This window comes from Eubalaena glacialis, chromosome 9, assembly GCF_028564815.1.
Source record: "Eubalaena glacialis isolate mEubGla1 chromosome 9, mEubGla1.1.hap2.+ XY, whole genome shotgun sequence".
NCBI lineage: Eukaryota > Metazoa > Chordata > Mammalia > Artiodactyla > Balaenidae > Eubalaena > Eubalaena glacialis.
The window spans coordinates 109929820-109955423 of record NC_083724.1 but is presented as its reverse complement, the minus strand read 5'-3'; the positions used below and the strand labels follow the sequence as shown (position 1 = coordinate 109955423).

Below are 25604 nucleotides of genomic sequence, written 5' to 3'. Positions count from 1 at the left end.
TAGGTTCTTCCCTTTCATCACTTTAAATATAGCATGCCACTCCCTTCTGGCTTGTAGAGTTTCTGCTGAGAAATCAGCTGTTAACCTTAAGAGAGTTCCCTTGTATGTTATTTGTTGTTTTTCCCTTGTTGCTTTCAATAATTTTTATTTGTCTTTAATTTCTGTCAGTTTGATTACTATGTGTCTCGGCGTGTTTCTCCTTGGGTTTATCCTGCCTGGGACTCTCTGCGCTTCCTGGACTTGGGTGGCTATTTCCTTTCCCATGTTAGGGAAGTTTTCAACTATAATCTCTTCAAATATTTTCTCACGTCCTTTCTCTCTCTCTTCTCCTTCTGGGACCCCTATAATGTGAATGTTGTTGCGTTTAATGTTGTCCCAGAGGTCTCTTAGGCTGTCTTCATTTCTTTTCATTCTTTTTCTTTTTATTCTGTTCCGCGGCAGTGAATTCCACCATTCTGTCTCCAGGTCACTTATCCGTTCTTCTGCCTCAGTTATTCTGCTGTTGATTCCTTCTAGTGTATTTTTCATTTCAGTTATTGTATTGTTCATCTCTGTTTGTTTGTTCTTTAATTCTTCTAGGTGTTTGTTTTTTTAATTCTTCTAGGTCTTTGTTAAACATTTCTTGCATCTTCTCGATCTTTGCCTCCATTCTTTTTCCAAGGTCCTGGATCATCTTCACTACCATTATTCTGAATTCTTTTTCTGTAAGGTTTCCTGTCTCTGCTTCATTTAGTTGTTTTTCTGGGGTTTTATCTTGTTCCTTCATCTGGTACATAGCCCTCTGCCTTTTCATCTTGTCTATCTTTCTGTGATTGTGGTTTTTGTTCCACAGGCTGCAAGATTGTAGTTCTTCTTGCTTCTGCTGTCTGCCCTCTGGTGGATGAGGCTATCTAAGAGACTTGTGCAAGTTTGCTGATGGGAGGGACTGGTGGTGGGTAGAGCTGTTGCTCTGGTGGGAAGAGCTCAGTAAAACTTTAATCTGCTTGTCTGCTAATGGGTGGGGCTGGGTTCCCTCCCTGTTGGTTGTTTGTCCTGAGGTGACCCAACACTGGAGCCTACACAGCTCTTTGGTGGGGCTAATGGTGGACTCTGGGAGGTCTCACACCAAGGAGTACTTCCCAGAACTTCTGCTGCCAGTGTCCTTGTCCTCAGGGTGAGACACAGCCACCCCCGCCTCTGCAGGAGACCCTCCAACACTAGCAGGTAGGTCTGGTTCAGTCTCCTGTGGGGTCACCGCTCCTTCTCCTGGGTCCCGATGCGCACACTACTTTGTGTGTGCCCTCCAAGAGTGAAGTCTCTGTTTCCCCCAGTCCTGTCAACGTCCTGCAATCAAGTCCCGCTAGACTTTAAAGTCTGAATCCCTAGGAATTCCTCCTCCCATTGCCGGACCCCTGGGTTGGGAAGCCTGACGTGGGGCTCAGAACCTTCACTCCAGTGGGTGGACTTCTGTGGTATAAGTGTTCTCCAGTTTGTGAGTCACCCACCCAGCGGTTATGGGATTTGATTTTTTTTTTCTTTTTTAAAATTTTTTTTATGGGATTTGATTTTATTGTGATTGCACCCCTCCTGCCATCTCATTGGGGCTTCTCCTTTGTCTGTGGATGTGGGGTCTCTTTTTTGGTGAGTTCCAGTGTCTTCCTGTCGATGATTGTTCAGCAGTTAGTTGTGATTCCGGTGCTCTCAGAAGAGGGAGTGAGCGCACGTCCTTCTACTCCACCATCTTGAACCGATCGCCATTCTGCTTTTAATCATCACCGCCCACTGGCATTCCAAACTTCAGTGCCAACCTGGCCCACAGGAGGGGTCCTCACTCACGGCCTCCACCTCCCCAGGGTGCACCCCTGTGCCGGCCTGCAGCTCCACCAGGCTCGGCGGTGAGATTCTAGAAACCACACCGAGGGGAAGGGGAAAGGACTTGGACCTCTCAGAGAGAAGGGAGGCTCCAGGCTCCTAAATCAGGACACAAGCTGTTAGAGGGCTCAGCCCGAGGTTTAGAGGAGAGGCCTGCGGTCGCCATCACGTCCCCACTGTCTGTCTATCCAGGACACAGAGTGTCCTCGGGCCAGGAGGCCGGAGACTCAGGGGGCCAGGTGGGTGGGGAGAGGGGACATGCGTGGGGGGCTGGCAGACCTCTCCTTGCCAAGGCTGTAGCCGCTCAGAGGCGACCGGAGTTGGTTTTCACAAGGCACAAAATTAGATGCCTTAGTGAATATCCTAAACCTCAGGGCTCAGTCTGACCCCAGTGGACAGGAAAAGCCTCAGAACATAAGCCCAGGCTCCAGGGCCCCAACCTCCCAGCAGGAGTGCTCCATCCTCCATCCTGAGTGTGAGTCGGTCCTCAGTTCTGGCTTGGTGGTCCCTGCTTTGGGACAAAAGCATCCCTGGAGAAGGGGGCTTACGTGCATAAGGTTTGGAGGTGGTCTAGCATGGTAGTTAAGGGACACTTACCGTATCTGAGACTCTACTTTCTCATCTGTGAAATTTGGATGACATGGTACTGCTGCCTCCTAGGGGTGCTGTGAGGAACGAATGTCCATAAAGGGCTTTCACAGGGCCGGAGACACGATAAGTGCTCTGAAAGTCTGCCTGTGAATTTCCCAGCACTGAGCATTGGGCCTGTCATATAGTAAAAGCTCAATAAGTACCGGATGAATGAATGGATCCTGTGAATTATGCACAATTCATTTAATCTCTTAGGAGATGCCAGCATTACTGGCAGAGTTCAGTAAGCACATAAAGGAAGTATATGGTAAAATACAGGCCTTTATTAGGTCTCAAATAAGCAGAGGGGATGGCTTGAAGTTACCTCTAGAGACATCCCGGATGGGTTGAAGGCGCACCCTGCCCAAGGGCTGCTGGCCTTCCCCTGCATGTTGGAGCTGGGTGACTCGCCTCCTGCTGAGGTTCACGCCCTTCTAGGACTTTCTTGATGGCTCTGCCCATCTTATCTGTTTGTGTTTTTACATAGATCCAAAGATATGTTAGTCATGGCTGATGTACAATGCATATCCAGTGTCCAGTGTCCAGCTTCATTGGGGTTCCCTTCAGCCCAGAGACACCCAGGAAGACAAATGTCAGCCTCCCGAAGGCCAGCCCTCTTCCTGCCTGCTCTGACCTCTTCTAGCTCCTCTGAAGAGAGGTTTGCTTTCTGCTGGGACTCCCACCCTAATGATGATCATTGCTGTGAGGATGTCTGATAGTTCTCGGCACTCACTTGGTGCCAGGCCCTGTTTGAGCACTTTACATGAACTACCTCATTTATGCATCCGCTCAACAACCGTGGCAGGTAGATCGAGTATCATGTCTGCCCTCGGCTTGTCTGTTTGTCGGCTGACCTCAGTGACCCTCCCAGCCCCTAAGTCCATAAGAATTAAGACCTGTGACTTAGGGGTCGTGCCATTGCTAAGGACTGGCAAACAAACAGCTGAGGACTCCTGGAAGTGTTATGACTTATCTCAAAGGAATGAATTGTTAGAAGCATAAAGGAAAGCAGGGTAAGGTATCTGGATTAAAGGCTGCAGTTTCAGAACCCTTCCCCAAATTCCAGATCTCCCTGCTTGGGCTCACTTAAGTTGGTCCACGCTTTCATTCCATAAGACTGACAGTGTATTCATCCATTACAAAAATAGTCTTGGCATATACCTAACATGTGGGAGGTGCTGTCTTAGTTATTGATCATCCAGTAAACCAGACAAATACAGCTCTGCTCTTTGGCACTTATAATCTAGCAGAGGAGACAGATGTTAAATTGTGAATTAGCTTAATTATAATTGTCAAGAATGCTAAGAAGGAGATGTAGAGGGAGTGATAGACTGTGTAAGTGGGCACTGACCCCCATCGGAGGGAAGTGCCATTGGGTATAGGATTGGAAAGATGAGTGGGACCAGCCAGGCAAAAGGGCCTCTGTATATAATAGGCTTCAGTGTGAAATGAGACTTACTGTGTGACATGATCAAGAAAGTTAGGTAGCCATGGAAACTGAAAGAAGGCCATGCACTTGGAGGTCAGAGAACAGGGAGGAGAGAGACATGTGATTAGGATGAGGAGGGGAGTAGTGGAGCAATGGGAAACCATGGACCTGTTCTAGGTGAGGAATGCGGTTGGGTGTTTTTCAAATGTGACTCTGGCTTCTGCGTGGAGAATGGGTCAGTGAAGGCAAGAGGCGAGGCAACAGGAGGTGAGGAGGGCTGGTTCAGGTGACAGGTGATGGTGCCTGGGACGAGAGGGTAAGGATGGAGCTGGAGGGAGGAGGGCGGGTCGGAGAGAGACTTGGGAGATAAAATCTACGGAGGAAGATTTTGACGGGATGTGGGGGGATGAGAGAGACGACGATGCTGAGGATTGCACCCAGATTTCTGGCTTGTCTAACAGAATAGATTCGGGATCGGCAAACTACAGCTTGCAGTCCAAACCCATCCCTCTGCCTATTTTTGTATGTATGGTTTTATGGGCACACAGCTGTGCCCCATCATTTACATACTGTGATGCCTGCTTTCACGCTACATGGTTTGCTGCCCCTGGGACAGATGGTAGTGGCTTTAGCTGAAATAGGGAACGAGGGGGAGGTAGAGCACAGCTTTAGGTGGAGAGAGAAAAGAGGACAAGTTAGATTTGGGGTCTCCGAGGTGCCGGGTGGGACAGGCAGCTGGCTGTATGGGTCTCAGAAGAGAGTTCTGCGAGAGAGGACAGCAGGGGACGCTGTGGGAGGAGCTGGAACGTGGGGGCAGGAGGTGTGGCGAGGAGAAAAGGGTCCCGGAAAGAGTCAGGGGATTCTACCATTTAAAGGCCTCTTGCTGCATCCTTCCAAGTGTCTGATCTAAGAGCAGCCCCCCTGGGGGGCGCGTGGGCAGCAGAAGCAGATCCTGCTGTGCTGCCCAGAGGGGTCAGTGGGCCTCCCCAGCTGCACAGGCTTCTAGGGCCCCAGGGTGCCCGCGGTGGGGCGGGGGAGGGGGACTGAATACAGAAGACCACGCTGGGCACGATGCCTGCGGCGCACAGTAGGCTCTCAGCGATGCTGCGGGATCTGTGTCGCAGGCAGGACCCCCTGCCTTGGGGAAATTGGGACGGAGGGCAGTACGGCGGGGCGTCAACCTGCCTTCCCCTCGTGGCGATCTTGCCTTCCTTTCTCTCCGCAGCTGCGCCTGAACGGGGGCCGAAACCCCTATGAGGGCCGAGTGGAGGTGCTGGTGGAGAGGAACGGGTCCCTCGTGTGGGGGACAGTGTGCGGCGAGAACTGGGGCATCGTGGAGGCCATGGTGGTCTGCCGGCAGCTGGGCCTGGGGTTTGCCAGCAACGCCTTCCAGGTGAGAAATCCCCGAGGGCCTTGAACCCTCCATCCAGTCTGATCCTGCCCATCTCTCGTCAGCCCCCATCTTCCATGAACCCCAGGAGACAGAGAGCCATGGGCTCGGAGGAAGAGCCTCATCCTGGCTCCCACGCCGCTCTCCACAGCCCTGAGTCCTTGGGTGGGTCACGTGCTCTCTGGACTCTGGTTTCACGGTCTCAGCTCTGCGTGCTGGGATTCGCACTGTGCCAAGGGCTCCTCCCGGGCCGTCCTGATGTGCCTTTTGCAGACGGAAGCCACTCAGTCCTGTGGGGCAGGGGAACCCACCCAGCCCAACCCCCCAGACGCCTTAGCTCACCCATAACATGCTTCCCCACGGTGTCCACATCCCCGCAGCCTCTCCTTGGTTGGCTGGTAAATCCCCAAGCCTCGTCCAGGGCCCTTTCACAGCCGCTGCACCCTCCTCCCCGCGGGCCCTTCCTTAAAGAGAGGGACTCAGCTGAGGGCAGTTAAGCTCCTGCCCCTGTCAGAAGAAAGACAAGTAGCGCTTCGGCTTCAAAAAATCATTGCTTTCTGGACCCCATCCTATGAGGAAACATTGTCAGAGAGAGGTTGGGGGCCGGAGGAGAGGGAGCCCGGAGGCTCCGGGTCTATTCCCAACCGGAGCCCTACCAGCCGGCTGCGCAATGATCTGGGGCAAAGCAGCCGCCCTTCTACGCCTCCCCGTGACATGGAATGAATAGTCCCAGGTCCTCAATATCCTGGCTCTAAACACTTTCCTTCAGCTTCTCCCAGAACAAGAAAATGTCTGAAGCTCCCCCATCTTGCTTTGCTAACCCTGACTTCAGCCCCTGTGCCCAGGTGGCCTGCTCGGGGAAGGGGTTTCTTAGGAAGGGACGTGGGAGAACTCAGGCAGCCTTGCTGAGCCTGACTGCCAGCTGCAGGCTGCCCAGGGCCCAGGGTAGGTGCTGAGTCCTGAGCAGGGACTGCCCTGTGGCTCCCCACCCCAGCATCCAGAAGGGGCAGGCCTCTGGTACCCGGGGCCCTCTGGGAGCCTGGCTTCGCAGGGCCATGTAATGTTTCTGCTAATACTGCTTATGACAAGCCAGGGTGCTCTCGAAAAACAGAGTCGAAAAACAGTGCCCATTACAACAGAGTGGCTGTCTGGCTATTTTTGTTCCCTGTCAGCTCGTTCCTAAGACACCTGGGCCTCACAGCTGAGGCTGTGCACGGGCCTGCCCCTGATATCAGTCCCAAATCTGCCCCTGATTGCAAGCCCTATCCCTTCCCGAGGCCCCAGTTTTCTCTCTAGAGGATCAGGGTGTGTAGTCAGGTTCTTTAGAGAAACAGAACCAATGAGATTTATGAACATGGAACTAACTATTGACATACGTGAATAGATTTCTTCTCTCCTGCCAATTCTGATCAATTGGCAGTGTATTCCTGGAGCACTGTGTTGAGAAGGATTCTGAGAGCACAGTCAGGCTTAGAGGAGAGTGCTGTGATTGATTAGTAATGTCTGCCCCGGGCTCAGGGAGAGGGAGTGGGCAGCATGAGCTGCCATTCCTGACACACAGCATTGAACACACCCTTAGCTGTGCTTTCCAGAAGGGGGGAGGGGCAGAATCCAGTGTGAGGGTCTCACTCGCACTGCCACCAACAAACTGCATGACTTGGGTAAGTGACTCTTTGTGCCTTGGCTGTCTCCATCTGAATAATGGGATCATAAAGGCTTGGGACTTTTGTGAGGCTGAAATTTGATAGACTATGGGAAAATGACAATTCTAGGTGACGTACTGCCCATTTTGTTGCTGTTGTTGATTCATCCAGGAGACCTGGTATTGGCATGGAAATATCAACGCCAACAAGGTGGTCATGAGCGGAGTGAAGTGCTCAGGAACAGAGCTGTCCCTGGCGCACTGCCACCACGACGGAGAGGATTTGGCCTGCCCCGAGGGCAGGGTGCAGCACGGGGCTGGAGTTGCCTGCTCAGAAAGTGAGAGCTCCTGGGTGTCATAGCCCACCGTCCCTGCCAGGCTCCAGTAGGGGATCAGAGTCTCACTGATTATTCCTTGCAAGGCTCTGAGGCATCTGCTATGAGCCGAGCAAAAGAGGAAAGCAGAGATGGATTCTTGTTAAGTGGAAGAGTCGGGGGCAAGAGGAACTACCCGCACCCGCAACCTGGAATCTTGCCCGATGACAGTGGAGAGGAAGGCAGGAGGGAGGACTTGGGAGTCTGGGAGCCTTGGGTTCAAAGGCCGGGTCACTGTAGATTATTTAACTGGCCTTAGGCGAATTTAGTGACTAAGAACTTGTTCTTCTGGGGAGCATGCTTCTGGGTTAACAGGTGAAGCACACGCTAAGTGCTTGGTGAGTGTCAGCTTCCTTCCTTCCGCCCTGCTCCATACATCATTTCCTGGGACTTCCCTGGCGGTTCAGTGGTTAAGGCTCCGTGCTCCCAATGCAAGGGGCACGGGTTCGATCCCTGGTCGGGGAACTAAGATCCCACATGCTGTGTGCGGTGTGGCCAAAAAAAAAGAAAAAGAAAAAGAAAGATCATTTCCTGCCTGTTTTCACACCCTGGGGGTGATTTAGCCTCCTGGTGACTCCCTGGGAATCTTAGAGAGCTTGACAATATAGAAGGGAATCCCATCCCACCCCTCCCCCACCCCAGCCAGGATTCAGAATGACCATCTCAGTATGTTCCCTTCCATGCTGAGAGGACCCATTGACAGCACTGCAGGCATGTTATTCTCTGGATCCCCCCGTCCTTGCCTTATCATATGATTCCCTTGTGAATCTGGGAGGTAGGAGAGGCCTGGAGTCTGGCCAGAGAACTCCAGACCAGACCCTGCCTGCCACTATTAGCTGATCTTGGCAAAGTTAGTTAACTGCTATAATCCACAGTCTTTGTTGTTTTTCCTAGAAACTGGAAATTAGATGTGACAACAAATACATACAAGCACTTAAGAAACAGTGATGCACTGTTGTTTACCATCACGGAGAACTAGGGAGAAGATTAAACTTGAACTCAGTCACTTCTCCCATCAACCCCTTTTAGACCCACTCAGCATCTCCTAACCCTTGTAAGGCAGGACTCTCAACTCCAGTGCGAGCTTCTCTGGGCAGACATCACAAGCTATCGCATCCTGTCTGAGAGGAGAGAGAGAGATGACCACCCTTACCAGCCCTCCAAGGGGAGAGCATCCAAGCAAAGTGGTCTCACCCTCATCAGGAGACTTTTCTTAGCTTAATAATTTATTTATATTTATAATATATCATTTTTTCCAAAAGGAAATTAAGATAATGTAAACCTAAATAAAATTCAAGGTAGCATAAGATTAAAGCAGATTAAAAAAAAAGTAGGTATTGGCAAAAAGGTAGTGGCTCAAAATGGAGCCGAGAGAGGTTAATAAAACATATGTACTATACAGTCCTATACATTTACTGCTATAGACTCATATACATTTACTATTGTAATTATACAGTGAGCTTCCTAGCAGCCAAAGGGAAGAGGGAAACCTGGTCATTAATATAATTCACAGTATGCAATAGAAACAAACCCATGAGTCAAAGAGAAGTCCACTATTCTAGATACTGGGATCAAAAGGAACTTCTCATTATGAGGACTGAGAGTTATGAGATCAACAATGCCCGCCATATCCTCACGGCAGACAAAAATTGACTTTCATGGGGCTATTGCTCAGAGAACCCCTCAGCTTGGACTGAAGGTATCAGTCAGAGTCTGCAGGGGGGCAAAAGTTACTGGGGCCAGGAACACTGATCTGGCTTAATACTTTATTCAGAAAGAGAAAGTATATTCTTCAGGCAACCCTTTGTAATTACTTTTTCTCATCCAACCAATTACATCCTAAACCTGGAAGTTCTCCCTGATATCACTCTGTCTTCCTCATCATACCCCCCAGAGTCGAGCCATCTGGATTTTTACCTTTCCATAATTTCTCAACTCCCTTTACCTTCTTCCATCCCACTGTCCATCCTCTACACCGTGTTACCACAGAGACTCCTCCCTGGGACCTCCCATTGCTTCCCTTCCCTGAAGCCAGGGTCAGTGCTGGTCCCCCGCTTGCGCTGCCTCATGTTCCAACCCCATCCAAGCTTTCCCACCGACTTAAGTGAACGCAGGGTCTTGCACAGGCACGTGTTGTCCGGCCTCATATCAGGCCGCCTTCCCTGCCCACCCCTCCTCAGTACACGCAGGCCTTGGTCCTCCTTCATGCCTCAGGGGCCTGGCACGTGCTACTGAGATTAGCATCTTAGAGCAGTTCCCTCTAACCTCTGCTCGTCCTCCATGGAACAACTAAAACGCAACTGCCTCCAAGGAAGTCTTTCCTGACCCCTCTCCCCAGATTGGGTCCCCTGTTATAATTCCCAAAACACCGCATATTTCTCCTTCAAGCTCTGGTCACAATTATAATTAAGTAATTAATATGTGCTCTATCTGTCTCTCCTGCCATAGTATAGGACCTTCCTTGTTAGCACTGCCCAGAGAGGCTAGCGCAGTGCTCATTGTAATACTTGATAGACGGGTGGATGAGTGCGTGCCTCGGATGAGATTCTGGGGGATGTTTTGGGTGTTAGGGAGGTCAAGGCCCCATTCCATGGCAGGTGCTGAAAGCGAGCTACCGGCTATGTCAGGCCATGTTACCTTAAGACTCCTGAGCTGGAGGGAGGACTGGCCTCCTCTCGGAAAGAGGAGGGTCCGGTGGAGACCCCTCTGCCCAGCTCAGAGGGAAGCTGAGGGGCTGTCCAGTGAGTACTGACTAGTGTACAGACAATGAATAAGAGACCACAACACCCTCAAAAAAGGTGTGCCCAGGACACTCAGTGCCAGCAATGCTGCATCCCGGTCTGTGCCCTCCAAGAGGAAATCGTTCTCAGCAGATGGGAGCCTCCCTACCCCTCATCCCATTTGAGTGCCCTTCCATTCCCCTGCGGTTCCACACCCAGTCCCTGCAGGTAGATTTGCTCTCGAGAGGCGGCGGGGCCCCATCACTGAAAATCTACTGGGCTCCATGTGCAGCCTGGGGACCGTGGGAAGGAGATGCAGACAAGCGAGGAGTGCTCCGGCTATTGGTGAACTTGAGCGAAGCAAAGCTCACAGATGACACCCACTTCAGAAATTTACAAGCAACCTGTCAGGAAATAAAAGGTGGATGGGTCTTGTAAATGATGCACATACAACATTTTTGTGAATTGAAGTACACTAGAAATGTTCAATGCAATCTCACTTTTAAAGGGAAACTTACAGTTAATCCTTTGGTCAATACAGTCTCACTTTTAAAGGGAAATTTATAGTTAATCCTTTGGTAAAGAAGCTAATCCTTCTAATACAATTGTTTAGCAAACATAGATTATAGCCACTGGTGATTTTTTTTTTAACACCTGCTATGTGCAATGCACTAATTGAGTAAGTCAGGCTTGTTTTGTTTTGTTTTTTAAATTTATTTATTTAATTAATTTATTTTTGGCTGCATTGGGTCTTCGTTGCTGCGCGCGGGCTTTCTCTAGTTGCGGCGAGTGGGGGCTACTGTTCGTTGCGGTGCGTGGGCTTCTCATTGCAGTGGCTTCTCTTGTTGCGGAGCACAGGCTCTAGGCGCGCAGGCTTCAGTAGTTGTGGCGCACGGGCTCAGTAGTTGTGGCTCGCAGGCTCTAGAGCTCAGGCTCAGTAGTTGTGGTACACGGGCTTAGTTGCTCTGCGGTGTGTGGGATCTTCCCGGACCAGGGATCAAACCCGTGTCCCCTGCATTGGCAGGTGGATTCTTAACCACTGCGCCACCAGGGAAGTCCCCAAGCTTGTTTTAAAAGAGGTACCTGGGGGAGAACTCTCACGTAGAGCAACAGTGCGAGTGGAAACTGGTAGAACCTGATATGCATCAGAGCCTTGAAAGTATGCACCCTGCCCCCCAGCAGTTTCATTTATAGAAATATATTCTAAAGAAATAATTTAAGTTACATACACAGATTTACTACAGGATGTTTATCACAGCTTCATCTTTAACTGAAAGGTTCCAGGCAACCCTTGTATCTAAAAGTATGGGATAGGGTTATGAATTAAATATTATGGAGCCATGAAATGGATGTTGTAATGGATATTTATTAACAAAGGAATATGTCAAGTTATGTTTTAAGGGAAACAGTATTAGCAGACTATAAAACTACGTACAATATTACACATGGTGGAAAATACATTTGTATCATTCCCGGAAGAATCAGACCAAGGTATTAAGAGTGTTCTCTGTCTGCATAGCACAATTTCATTGTTTTCGTATCCTTTTTATTATGGAAAATCTCAAGCCACTCAAAAGGAGAGAAAATAATATAGTGAAGCCTCGTGCACCCATTACCCACGTTGAACAACTGTCCATATTTTGCACACATGCGCTGGGCTCTGCAGAGGCGTCCAGGAGGACTCTCAGAGAAGGGGGAGAGGAATTGGGGGCAGCGATCCACAAGGAAGGTGACCTGGAGTGGGGACACCACGAGCCAGTTCTAGACAGTGAGGCTCGGCAGGGATGGAGGCTAGTGCCAGCTCAGGAATCAGAAGGAACCTACTCGGGAAGGGGTGAGGGGTCTCTGGCCTTGTCTGAATCCTGTGTCTGCCTTCCCAGCTGCCCCCGACCTGGTCCTCAACGCAGAGATCGTGCAGCAGAGCACCTACCTGGAGGACCGGCCCATGTTCATGCTTCAGTGCGCCATGGAGGAGAACTGCCTCGCGGCCTCGGCTGCCAACACCAACCCCACCACGGGCTACCGGCGGCTCTTGCGCTTCTCCTCCCAGATCCACAACAATGGCCAGTCTGACTTCCGACCCAAGAACGGCCGCCACGCATGGATCTGGCATGACTGCCACAGGTGAACCCTCCCTGCCAGCGCCATAGGCTGCGCCAGCCCGAGGCACCCAGATGGGGTCCAGAATCGCAGGGTCACTTAGGGATAGCCGAGAGGCCACACGGTCCCGGGGGCGGGGTTCTCCCCAGCTGGAGGGACGGCCCACTGGCCTCCCACATTTGCAGACCGCCATTCTCTCTTCCCAGGGGGCCCTGGTCCACCTCCTCTTCCCTGAGCCCGTTCTCTTTCTTGGCTCCAACATCGACAAACTTTGTTTTGAGAACCCAGTGCCCTTCCATTGACCTTCAGTCGACAGTTTTCAAGTGTGTCCACAGCAAGTTCGTGCTCTGCAGGGTGCTTGGGGTTTTGCAGTTGCTGGATTCTGAGTTCGTTTAGGAATGTACTTTAAATACCAGTATAAGTTTTAAACATCTCTACGAAGGCGGTGGGTGTGGAGACAAGAGTTCTAGGCCCAGGAGTCATGAGGCCTGGTCTCTCGACCCAGCTGTGCCTCTAACCAGTTGCATGATGTCAGGCCAGCTGGGCCACATCAGCCGGGACTGCTAATACCCCTTCCAGCCCTCAGTCTGTGGCTCTGTTCCCAGTGCTATGTAAATCACGGACAAGAACAGAGCGCAATCCCAGAGCCAGCCCTAGCTGGAGCCAACAGAAGCCTCCCTGTTCATCTCCCTTCTTTCTGTCCCTTTGCCTTGATTCCTACCCTAATCCTGAACCGGCTGCCACTGATGGTTCTCCTTTTCCTGCTCAGACCTGAGCTGGGCAGGTAGAGGGAGCACAGTTTTGCACATGAAGGGAGGGAGACCCCTGCCATTCAACCCGGCAGCCCCCCCTGCCCCCCACTGTGAGGGGCCACAGACTTGGGCACGGGGAGTGTGGTCTCTATGCTCAGAATCCCATCCGCACAGGAGCTTTTGCACCAGGTCCCTGCTTCTCAGAGCGGGGCCGGCGGGCTGGCAGCATCTGCAGTCAGCGCTGAATCCAGGGTCCTGGGCAGATTCACAGCAGAATCTGCGTGTTAACAGGTCACCAGGAGACTGTGTGCACAGCAGTCTGAGAGGCCCCAGTCTGGCTGACCACCAGGCATCCTTCCAGCTCTAAAATGGGATGATCACAGTTAGGGGCATATGAACTAACATTTACTGACCCCCTTCTAAGTGCCAGAGCAGGGAACCCTCGTTTTCCTGAGTCTGGAAACGGCGGCTCTGCGTTCACGGGACTAGCCCAAGGTGAAGTCGTGGAGCAGGGACCCCGACAGGGGGCCTCTCTGACTCCCAAGCGTGCGTTCTTCCTGGTACCTCCGCCCAATCTTCATCAGAAATCTGTGTTGCGCTGCTTTTTCACGTCATAACTTACGGCCTAGTCACATTCGAATCTGTTTGGGGATAGAGTTGTTTAACCCATTTCAAAAGAAAGGACTGTGGAGGACTTCCCTGGTGGTCCAGTGGCCAAGACTCTGTGCTCCCAATGCTAGGGGCCTGGGTTCAATCCCTGGTCGGGGAAGATCCCATATGCATGTCACAACTAAAGATCCCGCACGCCACAACTAAAGATCCCGCACGCCGCAACTAAGACCAGGCGCAGCCAAATAAATAAATAAATAAATAAAAGCAGTATGGTAGAACTCAGGGGTGCTGATATTCCTTTATATTTGACCTTTGAACAACACAGGTTTGAACTGCACAGGTGCACTTATACGTGGATTTTTTTCAATACATATTGTACCTCACTATATGCATTTTCATTATACAGCTTTTTGTAAAAAATTTATTTAATTTATTTATTTTTGGCTGCGTTGGGTCTTGGTTGCTGCGCACAGGCCTTCTCTAGTTGCGGCGAGCGGGGGTTACTCTTCGTTGCGGTGCACAGGCTTCTCACTGCGGTGGCTTCTCTTATTGCAGAGCACGGGCTCTAGGCACACGGGCTTCAGTAGTTGTGGCACGCGGGCTCAGTAGTTGTGGCTCGCGGGCTCTAGAATGCAGGCTCAGTAGTTGCGGTGCATGGGCTTAGTTGCTCCACGACATGTGGGATCTTCCCGAACCGGGCTCGAACCCATGTCCCCTGAGCTGGCAAGCAGGTTCTTAACCGCTGCGCCACCAGGGAAGTCCTATACAGCTTTTAAATTAACTCAGTGTGCGGAAAAGTTTATGTCTGATTAGAGATTACAATACGTGGAATCAAAAGAATTAGAGTTTGAGTCCCGAATCTATCCAGACGGTTTCCGCTTCCTGCCCTCGGGTGAGTCATTTATCAACTCCTTTGTTTCTGAGGCAGGGATAGCAGTACTTTGATTTTCAACTTCACGGGGGTCCGTGCCCCATTGTTCAAAGGTCAACTGTAATTACTATCCGTATGTCCTAAAAGTCCTAATTAGCCAAAGGAGTTTTGGTCTTTATATAGAAGCATGGAGGTCTTCTGCAGGGAGGAAGTCAGAGAGTAAAATTAAAGCCATGACATATGGGTGCCTGATTTCCTTCAGAGAATACATGGAGGAAGTGGTGCCCTGTGGGCCTACAAGTAGAAGGTAATTGCATCTCTGCCCTGCATGTGGCACTTCACCCAGACATCACACGGTAGGAGTCTCCCTGTGACCTAGGCTTGCCCTCCAAGGAATGGTCATTTCCCTAAGAATACACGTGACGACATCATGGAAGTGTTTCTTCTGATCTGGTGCTCCAGTGACCCTGACCCCCTCCTCCCCACCCCTACCCCAGGTTTTCCTGTGTTCTATTTTCTTTCTTTGTTTATAGATGTTGCAATCAATGGTTTGGGAGGGATGGGTGGGAAAGAACATACTGGCTAAGCATATGTTCCTTCAGGCCTCGACCTCCTGGACCATGGCTGAGAACCTCTGACCATAAGACCCCAGAGAGTATAAGAAACTCCCCACCCCTGGCCTCCAGAGCTCCAGGGGTGTTCTCCAGGCTCTGTGGGAGGACCTTTCAACAGGAATCCTGGCCCGAATCTCCATTGGGTCCCTTTGGGAGTGTGATGAAAGCTGGCCCGTCCTCCACTCAGAAAAATTATTTCTAGATTTAACATCCTATTTCAGCAGATTTACAGACACTGAAGCCCATCTGTGGAGCCAAAATTGAGAACCCTGGCTCAGATTAGTGTGTATGGGGAAAACTATAGCTCCCAGTTTAGTTGATGCTATGATGAGGAACAGAGCTATGTTCTTTGAAAGCCCTAAGATGAAACAAAGAACGGCCCCCTTAGGAGTCTCCTCCCCAGCCAGACCTAGAGGGAAATGCCCTGCACCATTCTCTCTCATATACATGGCCCTTGGCTGATGATCTTGATGGGGATCCCCCTCCTGCTTCTTGTGTCCCAGGGAGTGGGACCACACCTGCTCCCCTGGCACGTGATGTCACAGCTTTGACAGCTGGGCACAGAGCAACCCGGCCTCTCCCGGTTCTCAGCCCCTGCTCTGTCCCAGGGCTCAGCCTCCCTGCCCCTCACACCTTGGGGAAGCCCGGGAGAGGAGCCGGGAGCTGGAGCAGCAGGGAGGTGACATCCAGCACAAGTGCCAGCCCTCCAGTCAGGGATGGCCCGGGTACAAAGGGGGGACTTTCCTTCATTCCGCCCCACCCCCTACCATGTGCGGAGCAGCCCCCGTATCAGGTCAAAGTCCCACAGATTCAGTGCGGCCTCTGTGAGCCAATTTTAGGCCCTCATCCTATCCGTGGGGCTTTGTGCCAGCCAGGGGCTGCCTAGCACACGAGGAGGGCAGGGCAGAGCAAGCAGAAGGGACCCTGCCCTTTGTGGCCGCACCTCCTGAGGCTGGAACACACCCCCAAATTCTCTGAAATGGGGATGGGAGCCTCTTCCCAACCACTACTGAGTGCCGGCCAGGACTCTCCATCCTGGAGGCACCGGAGGACTCGTGGCTGGTGTGGGAAACGAAAAAGAGTGAAACATCTCTACAACGCACACTGATGCTCAGATCGAAAGTTTTATTTGGGCCCGAGATGACCTAGGGTAACAGAGAATATACCCAAACCTTCCTTCTTGCTCTGGACTAGCTTTGTCTGTCATCCACGTGTTCACCCAGCACCTCCTGCCTCGGCTAGTACCGTATCCTAGAATACTGTGATCTGGAGTCTCACGGTAGAAGGCTGTCCTTCCTCTCATCCAGATTACAGTGACCTCCCTCTAGTGTCAGGTATTCTCTCCCGCCTTAGACTTCTGGAATTTCTTTGCAAATCGGAGTTTCCCTATCTTTATCCCATGGATCAGGCCCCCTCTTAGACTTCCAAAGTTCAGGACACTCAGCCTGAAAAGAGGAAATTTCCCCTGATCACCAGGGGCCTTCCCAGCAGCCACGATCCATATCCCCTGGGATGTGTGTGTGGGTGGTGGAAGGTGGGTGCCCCTGGGCTCCACAGCCAACCAGCTGGGAGGGAAACGTGGCCCCGGGGCTGATGTCCACGTATGCCCCAGCGGTAAAGCACAGAGCCTCCCGGACCTCAGCTAGCTAGCATCGGGAGGCTCCAAACCAGCTGCTTCCCTCCTGATATCCACAGGGGAAAAACTGAGGAAGACTCTTAAATCGAGTCTGCGGGAAGCAGGGGGAGCGGGAGAAGGTCAGCCTTACAAGAGTCCATCTGTGGACTCTGTCTGAATTTTGTTTAGACAACGGAACATAAACCTATCCCTCTTCAGTCTTTCCAGCTGGTAAACATGACAACATAAACCCGGCTCTGAAAGAGGCAGACAGGTTTTAGGCAATGAGTCAGACCTCCTGTCTCATCTTGCTCCTTCAAGAAGCCAAAATAGACTCTTTCAAAGTCATCCCTTCAACTGCCACAGAATGCATCCTTGTGACTGTTCCCTGTGGGCCCCTGGCTCGGCATTCTTTTACCCAGAAACATGAGTGACCTGGGAAAAGCCCAACTTAGGAACTTCTGACATTTTTTTTTAGCACAAGCCCAACACAGGAAGAAGGAAAAAGAGCCTCTGATTTCCTCTCTGAAAACCTGTCCTTTTAATTCCCCTCTTCTGCTCCCGATCCAGCGGAGGGAGCCTGAGGCCAACCAGCTGAGGCCCGGGAGGCGGGGAAGCTGCTGTCCGGGCCTGGGAATAATCGTAGCAATGGTAGTGGTGGTGGCAGTAATAAAACACGACTCCATCACTCCTGGGAGTAGTAGCAGTAAGCAGAGAGTTGACAGGTACTAAGTGCTGCTCTGTTCCAAGCCCCACGTTAGGTATTTCTGTGATTTCTCCTACTGCATCCTTACAGAACCCCTGACAGGGGGGTCACGCTATCATGCCCTCTTTCCTGCAGAGGGAACTCAGCTCGCATGGCAACGAAACATGTGATTCTGTTCCCCAAGCCTTGGTACCTTGTTCCTCAGTTTTTCCCCATTTTCCAAATGTCCCTGTAATGACAGAGATAAGTGCGTTGCAGCCGCTTGTGATACATGTGTAGCAGCTTAGGACGGGCCTGGCCACCAAGAGCTTTAGGAAGGCCCCATGGCAACACGTGGCAGCCGTGTTTCCCTTGTTTATTCTGCACCAAACACAGGCCTTTCCAAGAATCTGCATCTGTTCTCAATTCCTCCCAAGTGACCGGATGGCACACCATTATGTAAACACTCAGCCGAGGGAAGAGCCACGGGGGTGTACAAGCTCTCTCCCCCTCTACTCCTTTCCAGGGCCCACAGGATGTGCCTGCCATCTCTTCCCTCCCACAGGGCCTAAGAGCCCTGTTTTCGCCTCCTTTTTTATTTACTCGATGCCAAGAGCACAGACTTCTGCCTCCGTCACCTGGTTCGGGACATGCGTGGGTCCCACTCATCAGCGCCTGCCTTCCCACCCCTCCTCCCCCTCTGCAGTCTCTCTCCCTCCCGACCACACTCCCACCTTAAAAGTTTTCAAAAGACATGGAAGAGTGACTTGCATTTGTCTGCAGAAAACGTGTCAAGTAGGCATGGGCTGTGATAGCCACTTTAGCACCCAGGAAGATGTTACACACGTTTACTAAAAATGTCCTAATTTATTGAGCTTATTATTGATGCCGGGCCCTCTGCTCATCAGTTTATCTTACTCTTCTCCACAACATTCTGTGCATTATGTGCATCATTATTCCCATTCAGGTGATGAGAGAACTGAGGCCTGGGGAGGTGAGCGGGCTGTGCCCCTCCAGAGCCCACGTAAGCACCACGGTTATTGGCTCCATCCCCCCTTTCCTAATGCCCTGTCGCTGCCCACTTCTCTCCCACTGGCCGCCACTTTGGACCACGCTGCTCTGCTCATGGTGTCCCCAGTGGGAAAGCGCCAGCTGGGCCATCGCTGGCAGGCGGCCGTCACTCCAGAGACTGACATCCAGGCCCCCTCTCTCGCCCCCAGGCACTACCACAGCATGGAGGTGTTCACCCACTACGACCTGCTGAACCTCAATGGTACCAAGGTGGCAGAGGGCCACAAGGCCAGCTTCTGCTTGGAGGACACAGAATGTGAAGGAGGTATCTCTGGCGGGGCAGGTGGTGCTGGGGAGCTTCGGAGGGACTCACGTGCTCCCGTGTGCGCTCACCCGGCTGGAAGCCCAGGCCTGGCGCAGGTCTCTGTGTCACCCCGGCCACTGCTGACTCTCCCCGTGACCTTCCTCACTGGGGATCCCATGACTGTAGCCTGGGGCTGGGGGGTAGGCAAAGCCTGGCTATAGAGGCACCTGGGTCCCCAGAGTTATGCTGATGGGCACTGCTGGGTCCACATGGCCTCCCGGGTAAGGCCCAAAGCCTTGAACCTGACACGCAGTCCCCTCCCACTCTGGCTGCCACAGCCTCTTCTCCCTGGGTCCCAACACAAGTGCCCCACCACACTGGTTCTTACCTCCAGGTTCAAGTTAAACCCTCACTCTGAGGTTCCCAGACCCTCTCGACTGCCCCAGGCAGAGGCAGCACCGCGCTCACACCCTTAGTCAGCTGCCACGCCTGCACCGTGACCACCTGTGTGCGCACCTGCCATCCTGGCCCTACCAGGCTCTCCCAGGGGAGACTCGATGACCCTTCTCAGCATGGCCGGAGCTTAGAGTAGCGCCCAGACGAGGCAGCCTCTCGATAAATGGGTGCGAATTGTCAGTGGTTGACGTGGCCCCTGACATGCCAGGAAATCACACAGCAGATGGGTTTTGAACACCTACCATATGCCAGACAATGGACTGACCCAGGAAGGGTCAGAGAAACAAGCCAGACCTGAGTCCACATCCAAGTGCAGATTCCCCAGAGGGAGACAAGGTGACCCCAGCATCAAGCTCAACAAGAAACACCAAAAACTTACCCAGATAAGCACACGCTTCATTCCTAGGCTGATATTCCTTGGAAAGGCCAAGGTGGGCCAGAGTGGCCAGGGAAGGCTTCGTGGAGGAGGGAGCAATGGGTTGTGGGTAGGGAAAGAGGGAGGGATTCCATCAAAAGGAGAGCACAGAAGGGATGCGCTGCCGAGCCCAGATGAAGCCAAGGTTGTCGGCCTGGGAGAACGGAGAGATGCTGAGGGTGGGGTCTGGGGATGTCACCCACCCAGCAGGGCTGCTCGGGGCCCTTTGTGGGCAGGGTGGCACAGATGGCAGAGGAAGCCTCTTCCAGCAGAGGGGTCATGCGTGCGTGGTGACTGGGCTTCCCTCTGCCCCTGCCTTCAGACATCCAGAAGAGTTATGAGTGTGCCAACTTCGGCGAGCAGGGCATCACCATGGGCTGCTGGGACATGTACCGCCATGACATCGACTGCCAGTGGGTCGACATCACCGACGTGCCCCCTGGAGACTACCTGTTCCAGGTGAGGGGCATGAGAAGGGGCTCCAGGCCCCCGCTGATGGGAGGGGGTGTCTCTGCCTTAGCAAGTGGGTGGGTAGCCTCCTTCTGATGGTGCCCAGGCAGAAAACGCATGGAGGCCAGGCCACCTGAAGTGCACAGAGTCCTACAGCCGGAGGCTGTCACTGTCACCCAGGTAACCTAGGTATGTGAGACATGCAGGCCCCTGGGGAACTGCAGACCTCCTGAGACATCAATTCAGTTAACACCTGGTGCTTGCAAATCAAGATGCATCTGAAGGCCAGATTTGGTCCTCAGGCCGGGAATTTGTGCACAGACTCTAAGGCGACCTACACCTCTTGTGTCCTTTGGAGCTATACTTTCACCTCCACCCCATCTCTCCCAGTGCCGTCACCCTGCCTTGCTCTGTGCTGTCAAGGCTAAAAGCAATCCCACAAAGAGCCATTCACTCCCAAGTGTTTGTGACTTGCCTCTCCCAGAAACGTTTGCCTCATAGAAGAGGATCTGCAGAGGGGGCAATTTTCAATGCGAAGAAATGAATCTATAATGGTAGGCTGTTAGGGACTAGAGACAGCCTTTCCGGTGACTGTTTGTGTGGAGACTTCCCAGGACTTCCACATATGCTGTCCAGGGGGAAGGCCCGCCCTGAGGAGGAACTAAGAGGGCTTGGCCTCCCACCTTCCCGCAAATAGCTGCATGCTCCAGCCTAGCAAGTGGGTGGGTAGCCGCCTTCTGATGGCGGAGGAGCCCAGGGGCACTGTATCCCCACCGTCTCCCCTTCTGGTGCACAGGTGCACTCCTGCCTGTGGAGGCTTCGTTTCGCGTTCTTATTTTTCCCACATCCCCACCCGTCTTGCTTTCAAGCTTGATGGTTGGGTGGCAAGTGGGCGACCAGAAATGTGTCATTCTGTGCTGCAAGCTTTCCTAAGGGGGCGTTCAGCCAGCGCAGGGCCCAGTCACGGTCCCCACCCTATAGACAGTCCTGGGAGGAACCGACACCTGCAGGGAAGTGACCACAGAGGGGTTTTGAAAGTTTCCCTGGTCAATTTCAGAGACTGAAAATCAGACAGCCAAGCGCTTTTCCACCCACAAGCCCAGAACCGCAGACTTGGAGAGGACCAACCGAAGAGCAGAGGGCTTTTTATTTAAAAACTTGAATATCCGTGTCTCTGGGCACGTACTCCATGCATGGTGGTGTAGGTTTGAGGTCTGCTGTCCCTTTGCCTGGGGGACGGGTAGCATCGTGTATTCTGACAATGTCTATTTAATAACTGCGGCTCCTTGAAGATCAGTGATGGGCCAGAACCTGCCTACACTCTGTGAACCCATGGTCTCATGTAATCCCCCAGGGATGGGTGTTACCATTACCCGCATTTCACAGCCAGGCCAACCCAGGTCACATCGACTCCATATTCTGTGTTCTCGACTCCTAAACTGTACACGTAGCAAATTAACTCATTAGGGGCATGTTCATGGAAAAGACTGTCCCTTGTGATAGACGTGGAGCTTTAGACGTGTGAGAGCCCCGGCCTGTGTCACCGGTTCTCTCCATTCCCACGTGGACCCAAGTGCAGGCACCAGTAATGCTGCACCGGCGGGAGAAAGCCGGGCCGAGGAGGAGGTGGCGTCCCATCCGGAGGGGCCTGTGCACAGAGGCTCAGAGGTAGGGCTCACTGCGTTACTAGGTTCCTGGATCCACAGCAGATCTTTTTACTTTTTTTCAACACAAGGTTGCCACTGCCACTGCCACTGCCAATTCATTTATTTTTCGTTTGTTTGTGGGTTTTTTTTTCAAGTTTTTAAACTTGAGGTATAGTTGATTTACCGTATTATATTAGTTTCAGGTGTCCAACATAGTGATTCAGTATTTTTCTAGCTTATACTCCATTTATAGTTATTAGAAAATATTGGCTTGATTCCCCGTGCTGTACAATGTATCCTTCCTTGTAGCTTATTTATTTCATACATAGTAGTTTGTACCCCTATCTTGCCCTTTCCCTCTCCCTATTGGTAACCACTAGCTTGCTCTCTGTATCTGTGAGTCTGTTTCTTTTTTGTTACATTCACTAATTTGTTTCATTTTTTTAGATTCCACGTATAAGTGATAACATGCAGTATTTTTCTTTCTCTGACTTATTTCACTAAGCATAATACCCACCAAGTCCACCCATGTTGTTGAAAGTTGCAAAATTTCATTCTTTTTTCTGGCAGAGTAGTATTCCATTGTGTATATATGTATCACATCTCTATCCAGTCATCTGTTGATGAACACTTAGGTTGCTTCCACATCTTCGCTGTTGTAAACCACAGCAGATCTTTTGTCTAAGGAACTAAAGCTACTGCCCACTGATCCTCACGAGATTGGAAACCATACATCTGAGAGTCTGATGGGATTGTGGAGACCATTCTTTTCAGTCCCCACCCCTGCACCCAAGTGGGTCAAGCAGGCCCTGATAGCCCCTACTGCCCACACGGTCACCCCACAGGGACACCTGGGTGGGCTCCCTCGGGGCACGGCTGTCCATGGGCAAGGGGCTGCCCGGGCCTTGGTACAGGGGGTTTGTCTGTCCTGGTCTATGAGCCATGCATGGGCTGGGGCAGGGGACAGCTAAGGTTGTCGGGTAGAAAAGAGATCAAAGAAAAGTAAGGTCACCCCAGAGCGGGACACTGACCCGCCTTACCTAGAGACACAGAGTCACGGTGGTAGCCTAGGGCCCCCAGAGTGGCCTGCACTGGCCAGGATGCAGGGCTGGGGGCTCCCACTGGCCCGTTTCCCACAGCAGCTCTGGCAGGGCCCAACCAGCCTACTAAAGGGTCACGCCCAGGCCCTTCTGGAGGGAAAGGTCCTGAGGGCCCCAAACCTACAGAATGTGCCTTAATTAGCAGGCTACCCCTCCCCCATCACACTGACCTAGGGCAGCTCTGCCCCCCTTGTCTCCCTGGGCTCTCAGCCCTTCCACATGTGGCAGGGCCCTCGGGAAAAGTCTCGTTTGTGTCCTCCATACCTTCGCCCACAGCCCCAGGCCCAGCTTCTGTCCCTTCCCCCTCCCCCTCCCTCCCCTTTCTCCTCTGGGTTCCTCACCCCAAATCTCCCTTTTCTGTCCGCTCTCAGAAGCCCCCTCAAAATGATGGTCTTCCTGCCCCTGATCCTTTGGCCTATGCCCTCTTACCTGGGATGATGCAGAGGAAGGGGGTGCAAGGCGGGCCCAGTCTCCCCCAGAGCCCAGGCCCTGCACTGGTGAGCACGAAAGGCTTGGGGATCCCCTAGAGCAAACCGAGGCCTGGAGAGCGGAAGGGACATGTCCAATGTCACACCGCCGGGAGCAGTGTCGTCTCCAGCACCCAGGGCAACTCCCCACAGCGCCCGGGCCTTGTCCCCACCCCTCCCAGCACATCCTGCTCCCCGGCTCCCTTCTGGCGCCCTCGACAGCCGTTCCGTGGCCTCCCCAGGCCCCAGCTCCCGCCTCTGTACCAAACCCCCCAGCGCACCCAGGAGAGGGTACGATTGTGTGTGTGTGTGTGTATGTGTGTGTGTGTGTGTGTGTGTGTGTGTGTGTGTATTACACCGAGACAGACAGAGTGCGCGGAGGTCTCACTCCTCCAGGCCTCACCCCCCTCTGCCTCCCCGAACTCATCTCCGACCAGCTCTGCGCCCACCTGGCTGCTCTTGGAACACAGCATCAGCCATGCTTGCTCCCTTTCGTGAGGTCAGCCCGGCTCTGGGGGCAGGCCTGGTCTCAGCATCTCAGCTGGGCCTGGGACGGAGGGTGGCCGAGGCGGGACCCCCTCCGACCTGACTCTCCCCCAGGTCGTCATCAACCCCAACTACGAGGTGGCGGAGTCTGACTACACCAATAACGTCATGAAGTGCAGGACCCGCTATGACGGCCACCGCATCTGGATGTACAACTGCCACATAGGTAAGGCCCCTGGGCCCTCCTGGGGAGCACAGCGCCTCAGGCCTGCCGGGTCCCCCCACGCCGCAGCCCAACTCCAGGAGACAGGCAAGAGCTGCCCCACTTTCTCGAAGAACCAGAGCAGCTTCCTAACTTGGGTAAAGACCTCAGGGAATGGGGCCAGCCTCACGTTTCCACACGCAGGAAGGACATTGTAGACACCACAGGCCTGGATGGAGACCAGGTTTTCACAGCCAGCTCTGGCTAAGGAGAAAGAACGGGACAGAAACCGGGCCGGCCCAGCGTAGGCCCCAAAGCTATTTCAGGGCTGGAGCTGAGGCCACGACCTCATTACGCATGAGACCTCAAAAATGGGGGCGTCAGCAATTTGCGGGCTCTGTGTATCGTTTTCCTGTCGAGAGCTAGAAGCTAGTCAACCACTGTCGCTACTGGTTGCCAGTAAAGCAGCTTTTCCTTGCGTTGTACAACCCGGGATCCAAAAAGGGAGGCTGAGCTTTCTCTTCCGCAAGAAAAGTGATGGCCTCGCTCTCGGTGGAGGAGAAAACGAAAAGCGCTAGATGTAGTCGCTCCTTCACTCGACTTTGACAGAGCAGCTGACATGGGCCTGGCCCTAGAGATGGCCAGCACCTGTCGCTGCCCTGGGGGTGTCACACAGAGGTGGCCGCCTGAGGAGGGTGGTGGCTCCAGGGACCCTGTGACCTGTGCATCTGGTTTGCCAAACCCTGTCTCCCTGATGCCCACCCCTCAGGTGGTTCCTTCAGTGAAGAGACAGAAAAGAAGTTTGAACACTTCAGTGGACTCATAAATAACCAGCTCTCCACGCGGTAAAGCAGTGACATGGTCACCTCCTGCCTTCGGGCCACAGCACATCTTCCCCAACGACCGACTGATCAGATCGCCCTGCTCCCCCTCATCCAGCCCGGCCCCGCCTGTCTCGACGCCCTGCAGCCCCGGCCAAGCTCAGGAGGAAGGCGAGGAAGGCGAGGAAGGCGTGTTCCTGACACCTGCGGGCTGGGAAGTCCTCTGGGGCTGGGGCTCGGCCACGGGGCTGTGGGAGCAGTGCCAACGGAAAGCCACCCTGACCAGGACCCCAGCGCACAGGTTGTCACCAGCTTGTCCCACCCCAAGCACAGTCCGGTCCGAGTCTCACCACCTGCTCGGCTCAGCACAGATAACACGGGGCCATTTTCTTCTCAAGTTACATGCTGGCAACGTGAGTGATCAACCCGAGGAGGTCTGGCTGAATCCCATTTCTCCTCCTCTTGGGTCGTTTCCAGCCAACTGGAGTATCTAGACTTCTCTTCCAATTAAACAAACTGCCTCCACCCTCTTCTATCCACACATATAAATAATGCTGCCACACGTCTTCTGATTCAGTGAGCTCAGAGCTGGTGCTTCTCTCCCCCCCACACCCCCATGTCCTCTTATTTTTCAAGATACTATTATTATATTCTATTTTCACAGACTTTGAAACACAAATTTAGTGGCATTTCATATTGGGCATCTGGGCCTTTGAAAGTATAGCTCAAAAGAAAAACCAGCCCCGCTGTGTAAGTGACTCCTCTTTCTGTCCTTCCAGTTCTGTAACTGATTCAACGGTGCTATAACCAGGGTCCTGGGTGATGAGGACACTTACCGATCGCCATGTGTCACCACGGACACTTACACATACTTGAAACTTGGAATAAAAGATTTATGACCTGCATGTGTGTTTCATTTGGGCCTCTGCACGCAGCCCCTGAGCAGCAAGGCTCCTTTCCC

The 25604-nt window shown here is 52.7% G+C and overlaps 1 protein-coding gene across 2 annotated transcripts in view; it reads left to right on the top strand.

The window, feature by feature from the left end:
* LOXL2 (lysyl oxidase like 2) overlaps positions 1-25539 on the top strand; it is a 104611-nt gene extending 79072 nt beyond the window's left edge. The window contains exons 8-14 of one of the 2 annotated variants that reach the window (XM_061200704.1): positions 5136-5303; positions 7115-7280; positions 11917-12160; positions 18506-18621; positions 19794-19930; positions 23735-23846; positions 24592-25539. In XM_061200704.1, the coding sequence (XP_061056687.1) occupies positions 5136-5303; positions 7115-7280; positions 11917-12160; positions 18506-18621; positions 19794-19930; positions 23735-23846; positions 24592-24671 (1023 nt within the window). In that variant the 3' untranslated portion in view covers positions 24672-25539. Of the gene's footprint in view, positions 1-5135; positions 5304-7114; positions 7281-11916; positions 12161-17811; positions 17893-18505; positions 18622-19793; positions 19931-23734; positions 23847-24591 lie in introns of those variants that run through there. The other variant, XM_061200705.1, reaches the window with a different exon arrangement.
* Positions 25540-25604: the final 65 nt, after the last annotated feature.